Here is a 14,436-nt window from a genome sequence, read left to right on the forward strand (position 1 = left end):
TATCCCTACCAGGGGAAAAAAAATCTATTACGCAATCCAGGAATGCATTTCTGTAATAGTTCACATGAACTGAGGTGACTAACTTGTTTTACCGGACACGTTGCTGAATGAAACAGACTGAAAAGGGAAGCTGACATTTACGTGGACTCAACCATTGAACTCAAACTAGTATCACAGACATTTTCAGTAAATCTACAATCTAATTGTCCCAAGGCTCTTCAGTGGGTCTTGACATGACTATGCTTATGTAAATAGACAGACGTGCTATTTAGGTTTTACATTTGCTTTATGCTTTACTGATAAAAAACAAAGCCCAAGGATCTAGACTTTGATCCGCCTGAGTGCCTTGGGTATACTTTTACCATAACACACGTTCAGGGTTCTTGGATATTACTTATGTAATACCTTGTGATTAGCGTCACTGTGTTTTTTTTGTTTGATTGTGGCTGCGTGTGTGTGTGTACGTGTGTGTGTGTGTGTGTGTGTGTGTTTGTGAGATGGGGAGAGAGTGTGTGGGCGGGACAAGGACACAGAAGGGAGGGATCATGCCATGGTTGAGACATTCACTACATGACTCAACCTACCATCTACCAGTTACCTAGTAATGACAGAACACACTAACAACAAAACTGTTGGATTTCACGGGATACTTCATTACCATATTCCCTAACTGCCGGAGAGTTGTAGCTTTTTCAACCAAGGGAACCTGACAGATGGATGTGAAGATGAAATATCAATGATAGAACACACTGGCCACAAAACTGTTGGATTTCACTGGATACTTAATTACCATATTCCCTAACTGTGGAGACTTGTGGCTTTTTCAACCAATGAAACTCTGACAGATGGGTGTGAAGATGAAATATCGATGTTGTAAGTATTTCACATGTATGCTCATGTAACCACTGATCAGAATAGCATACAGAAAATCACATATGTTATCTGAAGTTACATGGTTAGGCTATTCTACCATGGCTATCATTCATTTTCACTCTACCAGTTGAAATTGAGCAAGGCATGTCACAAATGTCTTATCTAATCGTAGCTTTAATAGGCAGCACCTTGCCCTCTAACCATAACCCTAACCCCCAGGTATTCATCTCCATTCCTTGATATTGCCTACAGTCTGATATCAGGGCATTGGTTTCAGTCCAGACTTCTACAATGAAAGAAAATAGGACTCACTCAACTTGTTTTCCATGTGTCACCAGAAATACGGAGGCGTAATGGTGGGGTTGTGTGTGGATTCATCTGACAGCAGTTGGCACATCATACTAACAGAAGAAAGAAACACTAGTGCTTGAGGATCCAAATGGTACAAACCACTGGATGTGGCTAATTTGAGGACAATTATGAAAGTGATGTTTTTTGGGTGGTCGCTTGCAATCCTGCTCTCCATACAGCTTTTGGTTTTAGCATCGGAGCTGGAGATGATTGACTATGAGAGTCAACACTTCACCTGCTCAAAGGTAATATATGCTAACGATCCTAATAACAAGAGAGGTCATCAATCATGGAGTGTGTGTGTGCCTGTGTGTGCCTGTGTGCCTGTGTGTGTGTGTGTGTGTGTGTTGTAACGGTTTTGACTTGAGGTTATTATTTATAGGGGTGCCAGGTAGGTTGTGCCTACCAGAGAAAACATTAGTTTCTCCTTTTAGTTTGGGTGGGAATGAGTCCCATCTGGTCCGTCAAGTCTACACCAATACAAAGGACGTATGTAAAAGTCAGGATGGAAATAAACTTTTCATAAACCCTTAAAACATTGAAAAGAACTTCAAAAACAATTATATTCTGTTGCGTGGGTTGTATTAGCAACAACAATGATTACACACATATATAATAATATCACAATGAGTTCTGGTTCCTCCAGAAATGTCCTGTACCTCGGGCCTAAAAAGAGTCCTGCCCGGTAAAGGAGTTCAGTGAACTCAAGTGACTTTTGTCACGCGATGTTTGTCCGTTCGTTCCGTGTAGCGTAAACCCAGTATTAAACATACAATCAATATAGCAATTACTTTACCACAGAACCTTAAAGCGGATCAACTCTTAATTAAGTCCTCAACTACCACTAACTACACAAATCACAGTATACATCACATCCAAACAAATGAAATACCGTATACAAAAAGGTGGTAGTCAGTCGGTCAGTCAGACAATCCAATCCGCCAATAGATCTCCAGCGGAGAAAGGCCACGAAGAACGGAGAGGTGTAGTCCAGGGACGCAAAGAGTGGATCCGATCCTGGGTAAACTCTCTTAGGCTACAAAACACACGTTTAACGGCAACAAAACAAACGGAATAGAGAAGCTTCGGAACTGAGGGTTGAACACATCCTCATGCACGTCTCCATCACAACCCCACTTTCGTGCAGCTGATGCTGGCTATTTAATTGGGAATTAAAGGGAAAGCGCCCTATTGGAAGGAGCTGCACTGAGACGGTTCAGAAAAATTCAGGGCCGTCACAGTGTGTGTGTGTGTGTGTGTGTGTGTGTGTGTGTGTGTGTGTGTGTGTGTGTGTGTGTGTGTGTGTGTGTGTGTGTGTGTGTGTGTGTGTGTGTGTGTGTGTGTGTGTGTGTGTGTGTGTGTGTGTGTGTGAGAGAGAGAGAGAGAGAGAGAGAGAGAGAGAGAGAGAGAGAGAGAGAGAAAGAGAGGGAAGAGATAAACATCAACAATCATGGTTTATTATGTTGTCACATCACACATTTAATTTCCTTTATGTACTGTATGCCACGATCTGTTAATAATTGAATTTAAAAATAATAATAATATGAAACGAAAAAGAAAGAAAAACAACTTGCACGCCACTTATTTAATGTATTCAAATATTTGAATATAGTTTGTTTATTGTACAAATATTGAATGACTATGTAATGAGATCACAACCTGGCAATAAGGTCTACATACTACAGAGCACACTTTGTCAAAAGACGTGTCATATTTACTGTTGCATGTACTGTCATAACAGCACACAAGGAAATCAAACAAATTGGTGGAAAAAAACTATAAGACTATAAATCCATGGCTCACCGATACCTGTCACCTCAACAACATCCTGTTTCCACAAGTAGGCCTACACAGCTCTCTAGACTCTAGGGCCTTGGGAACTAAGGAGCAGTGTGTGTGTGTGTATGTATGCATATATACTGCTAAAAAAAATAAAGGGAACACTAAAATAGCACATCCTAGATCTGAATGAATGAAATATTCTTATTAAATACTTTTTTCTTTACATAGTTGAATGTGCTGACAACAAAATCACACAAAAATTATCAATGGAAATCAAATTTATTAAATTTGCCACATAGGGTCTAGCATTGTCTTGCATTAGGAGGAACCCAGGGCCAACCGCACCAGCATATGGTCTCACAAGGGGTCTGAGGATCTCATCTCGGTACCTAATGGCAGTCAGGCTACCTCTGGCGAGCATATGGAGGGCTGTGCGGCCCCCCAAAGAAATGCCACCCCACACCATGACTGACCCACCGCCAAACTGGTCATGCTGGAGGATGTTGCAGGCAGCAGAACGTTCTCCACAGCGTCTCCAGACATTGTCACGTCTGTCACATGTGCTCAGTGTGAACCTGCTTTCATCTGTGAAGAGCACAGGGCACCAGTGGCGAATTTGCCAATCTTGGTGTTCTCTGGCAAATGCCAAACGTCCTGCACGGTGTTGGGCTGTAAGCACAACCCCCACCTGTGGACATCGGCCCCTCATTTTACCACCCTCATGGAGCCTGTTTCTGACCGTTTGAGCAGACACATGCACATTTGTGGCCTGCTGGAGGTCATTTTGCAGGGCTCTGGCAGTGCTCCTCCTGCTCCTCCTTGCACAAAGGCGGAGGTAGCGGTCCTGCTGCTGGGTTATTGCCCTCCTACGGCCTCCTCCACGTCTCCTAATGTACTGGCCTGTCTCCTGGTAGCACCTCCATGCTCTGGACACTACGCTGACAGACACAGCAAACCTTCGTGCCACAGCTCGCATTGATGTGCCATCCTGGATGAGCTGCACTACCTGAGCCACTAGTTCTGTAGTCACATATGTATGTACAGAATGTATGTACAGTGTGTATGTATGTATGTATGTATGTATGTATGTATGTATGTATGTATGTATGTATGTATGTATGTATGTGCGTGCGTGCGTGCGTGCGTGCGTGCGTGCGTGCGTGCGTGCGTGCGTGCGTGCGTGCGTGCGTGCGTGCGTGCGTGCGTGCGTACGTACGTACGTATGTATGTATGGACAAACCTACTCATTCAAGGGTTTTTATAATAATAATAATAATAATATATGCCATTTAGCAGACGCTTTTATCCAAAGCGACTTACAGTCATGTGTGCATACATTCTACGATAACAACATTAGACCATTAGACCATAACAACATTAGACCATAACAACATTAGACCATTAGACCATAACAGCATTAGACCATTAGATCATAACAACATTAGACCATTAGATCATAACAACATTAGACCATAACAACATTAGACCATTAGACCATAACAACATTAGACAATTAGATCATAACAACATTAGATCGTAACAACATTAGATCATAACAGCATTAGACCATTAGATCATAACAGCATTAGACCATAACAACATTAGACCATAACAACATTAGACCATTAGACCATAACAACATTAGACCATTAGACCATAACAACATTAGACCATTAGACCATAACAACATTAGACCATTAGACCATAACAACATTAGACCATAACAACATTAGATCATAACAACATTAGACCATTAGACCATAACAACATTAGATCATAACAACATTAGACCATAACAACATTAGACCATAACAACATTAGACCATAACAACATTAGACCATAACAACATTAGACCATAACAACATTAGACCATAACAACATTAGACCATAACAACATTAGACCATAACAACATTAGACCATAACAACATTAGACCATAACAACATTAGACCATTAGACCATAACAACATTAGACCATAACAACATTAGACCATTAGACCATAACAACATTAGACAATTAGATCATAACAACATTAGATCGTAACAACATTAGATCATAACAACATTAGACCATTAGATCATAACAGCATTAGACCATTAGACCATAACAACATTAGACCATAACAACATTAGACCATAACAACATTAGACCATTAGACCATAACAACATTAGACCATAACAACATTAGATCATAACAACATTAGACCATTAGACCATAACAACATTAGATCATAACAACATTAGATCATAACAACATTAGACCATAACAACATTAGACCATAACATTAGACCATAACAACATTAGACCATAACACCATTAGACCATAACACCATTAGACCATTAGACCATAACAACATTAGACCATTAGACCATAACAACATTAGACCATTAGATCATAACAACATTAGACCATAACAACATTAGACCATTAGACCATAACAACATTAGACCATAACAACATTAGACCATTAGACCATAACAACATTAGACCATAACAACATTAGACCATTAGACCATAACAACATTAGACCATTAGATCATAACAACATTAGACCATTAGACCATAACAACATTAGAACATAACAACATTAGACCATAACAACATTAGACCATAACAACATTAGACCATTAGACCATTAGATCATAACAACATTAGACCATAACAACATTAGACCATTAGACCATAACAACATTAGAACATAACAACATTAGACCATTAGAACATAACAACATTAGACCATTAGACCATAACAACATTAGACCATTAGACCATAACAACATTAGACCATTAGACCATAACAACATTAGATCATAACAACATTAGAACATAACATTAGACCATAACAACATTAGACCATAACAACATTAGACCATAACAACATTAGACCATTAGATCATAACAACATTAGACCATAACAACATTAGACCATTAGACCATAACAACATTAGACCATTAGACCATAACAACATTAGACCATTAGATCATAACAACATTAGACCATTAGACCATAACAACATTAACATTTAACATTTAAGTCATTTAGCAGACGCTCTTATCCAGAGCGACTTACAAATTGGTGCATTCACCTTATGACATCCAGTGGAACAGCCACTTTACAATAGTGCATCTACATATTTTAAGGGGGGTGAGAAGGATTACTTTATCCTATCCTAGGTATTCCTTAAAGAGGTGGGGTTTCAGGTGTCTCCGGAAGGTGGTGATTGACTCCGCTGTCCTGGCGTCGTGAGGGAGTTTGTTCCACCATTGGGGAGCCAGAGCAGCGAACAGTTTTGACTGGGCTGAGCGGGAACTGTACTTCCTCAGTGGTAGGGAGGCGAGCAGGCCAGAGGTGGATGAACGCAGTGCCCTTATTTGGGTGTAGGGCCTGATCAGAGCCTGGAGGTACTGAGGTGCCGTTCCCCTCACAGCTCCGTAGGCAAGCACCATGGTCTTGTAGCGGATGCGAGCTTCAACTGGAAGCCAGTTTTTCTTTACTTTTACAATTTCCTACATTGTAGAATAATTGTGAAGACATCAAAACAATGAAATAAGTTTGGAATCATGTAGTAACCAATCATGTAGTAACCATATGGAATCATGTAGTAACCAAAATATATTTTTGATTCTTCAAAGTAGCCACCCTTTGCCTTGACAGCTTTGCACACCCTTGGCATTCTCTTAAAGCTTAAAACGGAATGCTTTTTCATTGTGGAGGCCAGCTCATCTGATGCAGCACTCCATCACTCTCCTTCTTGGTTAAATAGCCCTTACACAGCCTGGAAGTGTTGGTCCTGTTGAAAAACAAATGATAGTCCCACAAGCGCAAACCAGATAGGATGGCGCATCGCTGCAGAATGCTGTGGTAGCCATGTTGGTTAAGTGTGCCTTGAATTCTAAATAAATCACAGACAGTGTCACCAGCAAAGTCTGCTAAATGACTTAAATGTAAATGTTAAATGTAAAGCACCCCCACACCATCACACCTCCTCCTCCATGCTTTACGGTGGGAAATGCATACATGTGGAGATCATCTGTTCACCTACTTTACATTTCACAAAGAGAATGCGGTTGGAACCAAAAATCTCAAATTTGGACTCATCAAACCAAAGGACAAATTTCCACCAGTCTAATATCCATTGCTCGTGTTTCTTGGCCCAAGCAAGTCTCTTCTTATTATTAGTGTCCTTTAGTAGTTGTTTCTTTGCAGCAGTTCAACCATGAAGACCTGATTCACACAGTCTCCTCTGAACAGTTGATGTTGAGATGTGTCTGTTACTTGAACTCTCTGAAGCAATTTCTGGCTGGTAACTCTAATGAACTTATCCTCTGCAGCAGAGGTAACTCTGGGTCTTCTTTTCCTGTGGTGGTCCTCATGAGAGCCAGTTTCATCATAACACTTCATGGTTTTTGCCACTGCACTTGAAGAACCATTCAAAGTTCCTGAAGTTTTGATGGACGGTCATTTCTCTTTGCTTATTTGCGCTCTACTTTTACCAAATAGGGCTATCTTCTATATACCATCCCTACCTAGTCACAACACAACTGATTGGCCTAAATGCAATAAGAAGGAATGATGTTCCACAAATGAATTTTTAACAGGGCACACCTGTTAATTGAAATGCATTCCAGGTGACTACTTCATGAAGCTGGTTGAGAGAATACCAAGAGTGTGCAAAGCTGTCAAAGGCAAAGAGTGGCTACTTTGATAAATCTCAAATCTCAAATATATTTTGATTTATTTAACTTTTTTAATTACTACATGATTCCATGTGTGTTATTTCATAGTGTTGATGTCTTCACTATGATTCTACGGTGTAGAAAATAGTAAAAAATAAAGAAAAACCCTTGAATGAGTAGGTGTGTCCAAACTTTTGACTGGTACTGTATGTATGTATTCATGAATGCAGTATAGTACTTATTGACATTTGTGTAGTCACTCTGTATGTATGGATGAATAAAGTATGCAGGTGTTGATCTTAATTTGAGCCAGTTTGCTACCGTAGGAAAATAATCCTGCCGCAACAGGAAATGTTAAAATAATGGAAAATTTTGTAAGGGTTGATACTTTTTTTCAGGGCAAATCAAATCGTAAATTTCAAATTGGAAGTTGCAAACTTTTAGAAGCCTTTTTGGAACTCAAATACACTACAAGTTTGCATTTACTGCGGTGCAGGAAAATTCTCAGCAACAAAAGAGTGATCAAATTAAGATCTTACATCTGTAGTACTTATCAGTAGTTATTTAGTGACCTTGTATGTATAGATTACTACACTACAGTATAATACTTTTCGGTGGGTGGTCATCACTGTGTCTGTATAGATAAACACGGCGTAGTACTTACGCACAATGGTATAAACTGTTTACCTTGTATCTCACCAGGGTCTCTCGAACTGCACAGTGAAGGCATGTGCTGGGATTCCGATCCAAAAGTGTCCTGTGGATGTAAAAGGGCTGGCGGTGCAGCCTGTGCTGTGCTGCAGACAGGATACGGCATGCAGACCTTGCCTACACATTCGCCTTGACATCCAGCCCAGAAACGACCAGACAGGTGTCTGAACAACCTACACACTCTTTTTGTCCATTTCAACCTCTGCGGTTACAATGTGAAACACAATGTGGAAAGTGTACCCATATTAGCTTCTAATGCATAGTTTATTGCTCAATCCCTCACGTTGTGTGAGTAAGTCATGCCCTCGTCACTCCTGCGGTCAACTGGGCTCCCTCTGTGTTTCAGCATCGTATGTGAGTGTGTGTTACACTGTGCCACAGCTAATAATGCCTCTGTGCAAAAAGCTCGAGTTCACAGTGATCCCTGCTGCTCCGGATGAGCAGGCTTCATCAAAGGTATGTTCCATATGAATTCACATGTGAGTGTGTGAGTGTGTGAGCATGTTTTGTGATTCATCTCCATGCTCTCCTGTATACCCAGCAGGCCTGGCTGTCACTGCTGCTTGAGTCTAATGCCCTGTCCTTCAGCAGTCAGGTGACTGTGTATGCTTGCAACCTTCACGCGACTGTGATGCTTCCGTCAGTGGATGAAGGTACGGTCTTGGAATTCCCGTAGTGTTCAAACAGGTTATGCCAACACATATTTGTTTGCTAATGATCCTCCGAGGCTCCGACTGATTAGCATCTGATAGTCAGTTGTCCCTATCTGTCCTTAGTGTGTTCATCCGCCTCACAGGGAGTTGTAGAGGAATGTGAAGGTGAGTCACATGTTCTATGTTCCTTTGTTTCCATGATGTTATTGCCATAGAAATATAAGTACTAGAATGGTTGTACCTATTCAGGAGTATACCCACAGGACTAAAGCAGGAAGTTAAAGCAGGATGTATCGCATTCAATCTGGTGTAAATCCCACTCCCCTCATTCTAATTCTATGATTCTTGCACCTCCTGAGTCCTGTGTGCAGACATATTGGTCTTACTTTAACCCCTTGATACTAGCCATCCCGGATCCGAGATCGTGAATACAGCCTCAAGCTGAGGGTCTATTGATGCTCAGACTTTCAACACACTATCAATTGCGTCCCTGTTGAAATACAACAGCTTTCCTAGGGTTAGGGGTAGGGTCGGCAAAGGGTTAGGGTTATGGTTCAGGCTAGAGTTAGGGTCAGGGTTAGCGTTAAGACTAATGTTAGGGCTAGTGGATAGTTGAACATTTGTTGATAGTCAGATGAGCCTATATTAACCATCTGTAGGGGACTATGCAAATTCCAAACCAATATATATTTTATTCATGACCATTTGTTCTGTTTTTCCGTAATGAATCTGGTTTATGAAGTGAGATACATGGTTAGACATGAGCAACTCTGGAATTAGAGTAAATGGCTGGGATTTGCTGCTCTCTAATTTGCCAGTGTATCTGTCAGTCCCCAGTTTCAGCACTCTAATTGATCCGGAGAGACGTGAGGTGATGCTGCAAGTCGCAAAGGAAGAGGACAGCCCCTACCAACTAGAAATGTGCCTACAACATGAACATAATGGAATGTGCAGGGTGCGTGTTGTACTTGGCTTTCCTCCCAACTCAGTTATTTATATGCAATCTTTTTCTCAGATCTTCACTCTTCCCTCTTCGATGATAACATGTTGTCTGTTGTCCTACAGACCTGGAAAGAGAGGTCCCTTCCACTGCACTCTGTCACCCCCTGCATGTGCTTCCAGGTACTGTTGCTATTTCCCCCTTAGTTATTATCCATCTGTATCGGGCCTACTTTTGTCAGTTGTGATATTACTACACCCTCACACAGCCAACTCAGTCTAACTGACAACATTATCCCCTTTGTGTTGCTCACTCGAGTTCTCCGGTGTTGTGTGTAATTGGTGTGTGTGTGTTGTGTGTGTTTCAGTTGTGGTGGGATAAAGGAGACGAGAGGTCTCGTCGATCTAGGAGCTGTCCTTTTAGGAACAACACCGGTAAGAGATGAACCATGCAGCGTCCTCCTTGTTACACGTGTTTCACTATGACAGTCATGAATGTGGGTCATGGAGTTGATTCCCATTGCTTCTGTAACTCCCCTATAAAGTATCTTATACCTGTATTGCTCTCTTCCAGAGCTGTTCCAGAGGAACCTATGGGAGAATGTGTCAGTATCTGTGGTGCGGGGCCAGATGAACAGTGGCGGTGCAATGCTGTCCTGGAACCTGACTGCCCCCTGTAGGGTGGAGGCTGAAGTGTGGCCCTGCCAGAGAGATGCAGGCGTGGACAAGGACAGATGCAGAGAGCTGGGGGACATTAGGCAGCGTCTGTCAAATGACAAATGGAGGGAAATTGACAGGGGACACTGGGTGTGTATACTGGAGCATTTGATTGGTGCCTCACATTTTTTTATTGGTGCATCTTTAGTGTCCTTTTTGTCATGGGGATGTGCTCTCATCATTTGTATCAATTGGTTTTGTGTTTTTATGGTCTGGTGGTATATGGATAAAACAGATGACTTTTGATTGAATTATTTTTTTTCCTTCTGTTTCAGCTGATGCCAGGTGTGTTTGAGGATGTCAAACCTGGCCTTGATCTCTGTGTGATGGTAAGACACTTCTACTGGTTGACTCTGTAGGGGACTTGACTCTAATATTGAATTTGAATCCCGTTGTGTGTGTGTGTGTGTGTGTGTGTGTGTGTGTGTGTGTGTGTGTGTGTGTGTGTGTGTGTGTGTGTGTGTGTGTGTGTGTGTGTGTGTGTGTGTGTGTGTGTGTGTGTGTGTGTGTGTGTGTGTGTGTGTGTGTGTGTGTGTGTGTGTGTGTGTGTGTGTCTCCATCCTTGCAGGTGAAGGTCAAAGGGAAGAATAGTGAGCTTGGCCCCTTCTGTCCCATTGACTGTGAGTATTTTAGGAGAGGGCTGAATTATCAAAGTTGATATGGACCCTACTAAAACTGATCCATGTACCATTTCCTGAACACTTCTCTGATTGTATGCGCGTGTGAAAAGAAGGCAGTTATGTTTAAATCTTCATCATCAATCAAGTATTTACTTGTGTGCTTTATAAAACAAATGTTCACAAAAATGTGATTGTTCTGTCTTGCCTACCTGTAGGGACTGATAACAAGAAATTCTGAGGATTGGGAAATAATTCATATCTGTACTTCTCCCTCTCAGCCAGATGGTGGCACTGGCGCTGGGGTCTGCTTGTCCTGGTCACCCTGATGCTCGTAGGCCTAGCAGGAATTTGTCTCTATTTCCTGCATGGCAAACTGAAACGTGAGTCATTCTGGTCAGATCTCCCTCAACTAAACACCAGCAAAGGCACTGTGTGTGGAGACAAAAAAAGTCCAATAGTGTTACATTTGTGTTAGTATTGTGTTATTGCGCTACTCTGTTGTGAAGTGAGGGGTAAGCTATTCTCACCACAAATATGCTCTTTGCCTCCCGCCAATTAATTATTAATAGTGGAGAAAGGGAAGAGAAAGACAATAAATCCGATATCTTTTCCATTGTGCGTATTCTTCAGGCTCCCACTTCTCTCAATAGCACTATTCAATCTTTTACATTTTTTATAGCTCTATTCATGTTTCTCTCCGACTGACTTTTTTTTCTGGTGGGTTTTGTTTACTACAGTCAGGAATTTGGGGGGGGCGGGGACAATGGTCGAAGGTTTTTTTGTAAAGGACAAAAAAAACTCTCACTGAAAATGACACAAGGGCCTCTGTGTTACAGAACCATGTCAGGGTGTATCATATTACATTTCTGTCTCTCCAACAGGGTGGGCATGGGAATGGCACCAGAAGGAGTGTGATCAAAGTAAGCAGGTTTCTCATAATCCAAATGTACAACATGTAAAATAAAGAAGATAAATATTTATCTAGCAATAATCCTTGACAAAACAATGGAAACTGAAGGTATTTAACCGCCCCTGCCTTTCGCCTCCCTTCCTTCCTTCTTTCCTTACTTCCTTACTTCCTTCCCTCCGTAGTACCTATAAGGGGACACGTGGTGCTGCTGAGCCCGCCGGATGTGGATAACTCTGTGTCAGAGCTGGTTTGTGAGCTTGGCTCCTCTCTGCGTGCCAGGGGCCTCAGTGTGTCCGTGGACCTGTGGAGTCGGGCTGAGTTGTGCTCTCTGGGGCCCCTGCCCTGGCTGCACTCCCAGCTGCAGCCCCTGGACAGCCAGGGAGGCCGGGCCTTACTGGTAATGACACAGGCAGCCTGGAAGAAGGCAGAGGACTGGGGCCAACAGTGGGACCAGCATGGCCAACAGCGAAGGGACATAGCCCAGGGAGTGGAGGAGGAGGGGGAGTATAAGAGGCTTCTCCAGGGCTTGTCCTGCCCATACGCGGACGTGTTCAGTGCCGCTCTGAGCTGCATCAAGGTGGACCACCAGCAAGGGCGTGCTGGAAAGCGCTTCCTCCTGGTCCACTTTGAGGCCCATTCTGCCAAGCCCCTCAGCAGTGAAAGGGGTCTCCCAGAGCTGTTCCAAGGGCTGCCCTTGTTTCACCTGCCCTCCCAGGGACAGGAGCTCCTCGTTCAGCTGGCCATAGGGTCTAAAGGGCCCAGGGCTGGTATAGGTGGATAGAGGGGCTGAAGTACGCTCTATTTACGGACTGTCTAAGGGGACTCCAGGGTTTGAGGAGAGACAGTAGGATACCTGATGAAGGGGTATCCCCATAAGTATGCTGTCATTGGAGTGGAGAACAGTTGGGAGACTGTGCCCTTACAGCAGAGCAGTCACCCTGAGGCCTAATTCCTCCCAACCATCCAAGCCTGCTCACATCATCACCCCAACACCCCCGGCCACTCACTTTACATTAGCACTGCAATACACTGGACGCAACTTGTTGGATGCAGAACCCTTGGATTATACTGTATGTGGTGATGTTATTAAGAGGGCTAGAGTTATTGAGAGTGTATGAAACAACAACACAGCTGTCACCTTCCGTACACCTTGAGGATGGACTTCTATGTGTGACACTATTATATAAGTTAGGGGAGACCAGGGAACAAAGTAACAGTTTAAGCTTTTGTTTAGTATGAAAATAATATTTGATGTAGATTCATTATCTTTTTATACAAACACACATATCTTAGCTACCATTATACACTTTAACGAAGTTTACAATCTGTAGAAATTATGATCACACAGAACAGTATATGGCAACTAGAAATCAAAACTGGATGGTCTTCAGAGATAGATGGGAGGGGTTGAGGGTAGCTGAAGGATGGGACTAAAAACAAACAAAAGATAACTAATGTAAAGTATACTGTGTCTGTAAAATGTATGTACATATATGATATATATATCGTATATATCATATATAAATGTGTATAAGCTGGACGTAGAAGTCTAAGTATTGTTGTCCATTAGTTTACTCCAATTAGGGGAGGGGTGGTAGGGTTAGGGGAAAATAATAAATAAAGAAAAAATATTTATGAAAAAATACATATACAGTACAAGTCAAATGTTTGGACACACTTATTCATTAAAGGGTTTTTCTTTATTTCAATGTTCTATATTGTAGAATAATAGTGAAGACATCAAAACTATGAAATAACATACATGGAATCATGTAGTATCCAAAAAAAGTGTTAAACAAATTAAAATATATTTTATATTTGAGATTCTTCAATGTAGCCACCCATTTGCCTTGATGAAGCTTTACACACGCTTGGCATTCTCTCAACCAGCTTCATGAGGTAGTCACATGGATTGCATTTCAAATAACAGGTGCGCCTTGTTAAAAGTTTGTTTGTGGAATGTCTTTCCTTCTTAATGCGTTTGAGCCAATCAGTTGTGTTGTGACAAGGTAGAGGTGGTATATAGAACATAGCCTTATTTGGTAAAAGACCAAGTCCATATTATGGCAAGAACAGCTCAAATAAGTAAAGAGAAACAATAGTTAAGACATGAAGGTCAGTCAATGCAGAACCTTTCGAGAACTTTGAACGTTTCTTCATGTGCAGTCGCATAAAACCATCAAGCACTATGATGAAACTG

At 41.9% G+C, this 14,436-nt stretch overlaps 1 protein-coding gene across 2 annotated transcripts; it reads left to right on the forward strand.

Moving 5' to 3' along the window:
* The first annotated feature begins 550 nt into the window (after nt 1-550).
* On the forward strand, nt 551-13,915 carry LOC124002679. 2 transcript variants are annotated; one of them, XM_046310301.1, is made up of 15 exons: nt 551-873; nt 1,212-1,469; nt 8,389-8,557; nt 8,744-8,853; nt 8,939-9,050; nt 9,174-9,215; nt 9,881-10,005; nt 10,116-10,172; nt 10,358-10,424; nt 10,564-10,796; nt 10,982-11,035; nt 11,275-11,326; nt 11,605-11,706; nt 12,208-12,246; nt 12,419-13,915. In XM_046310301.1, exons 2-15 carry the CDS (start codon nt 1,353-1,355, stop codon nt 13,015-13,017), a joined length of 1,878 nt encoding a protein of 625 aa, XP_046166257.1. In that variant the 5' UTR covers nt 551-873; nt 1,212-1,352; the 3' UTR covers nt 13,018-13,915. The 2 variants fall into 2 exon arrangements, with proteins under 2 accessions (XP_046166257.1, XP_046166258.1); XM_046310302.1 differs by having other exon boundaries at nt 8,942-9,050.
* The last annotated feature ends 521 nt before the right edge of the window (nt 13,916-14,436 follow it).

Source organism: Oncorhynchus gorbuscha, linkage group LG18 (genome assembly GCF_021184085.1).
Source record: "Oncorhynchus gorbuscha isolate QuinsamMale2020 ecotype Even-year linkage group LG18, OgorEven_v1.0, whole genome shotgun sequence".
Classification (NCBI taxonomy): Eukaryota; Metazoa; Chordata; class Actinopteri; order Salmoniformes; family Salmonidae; genus Oncorhynchus; species Oncorhynchus gorbuscha.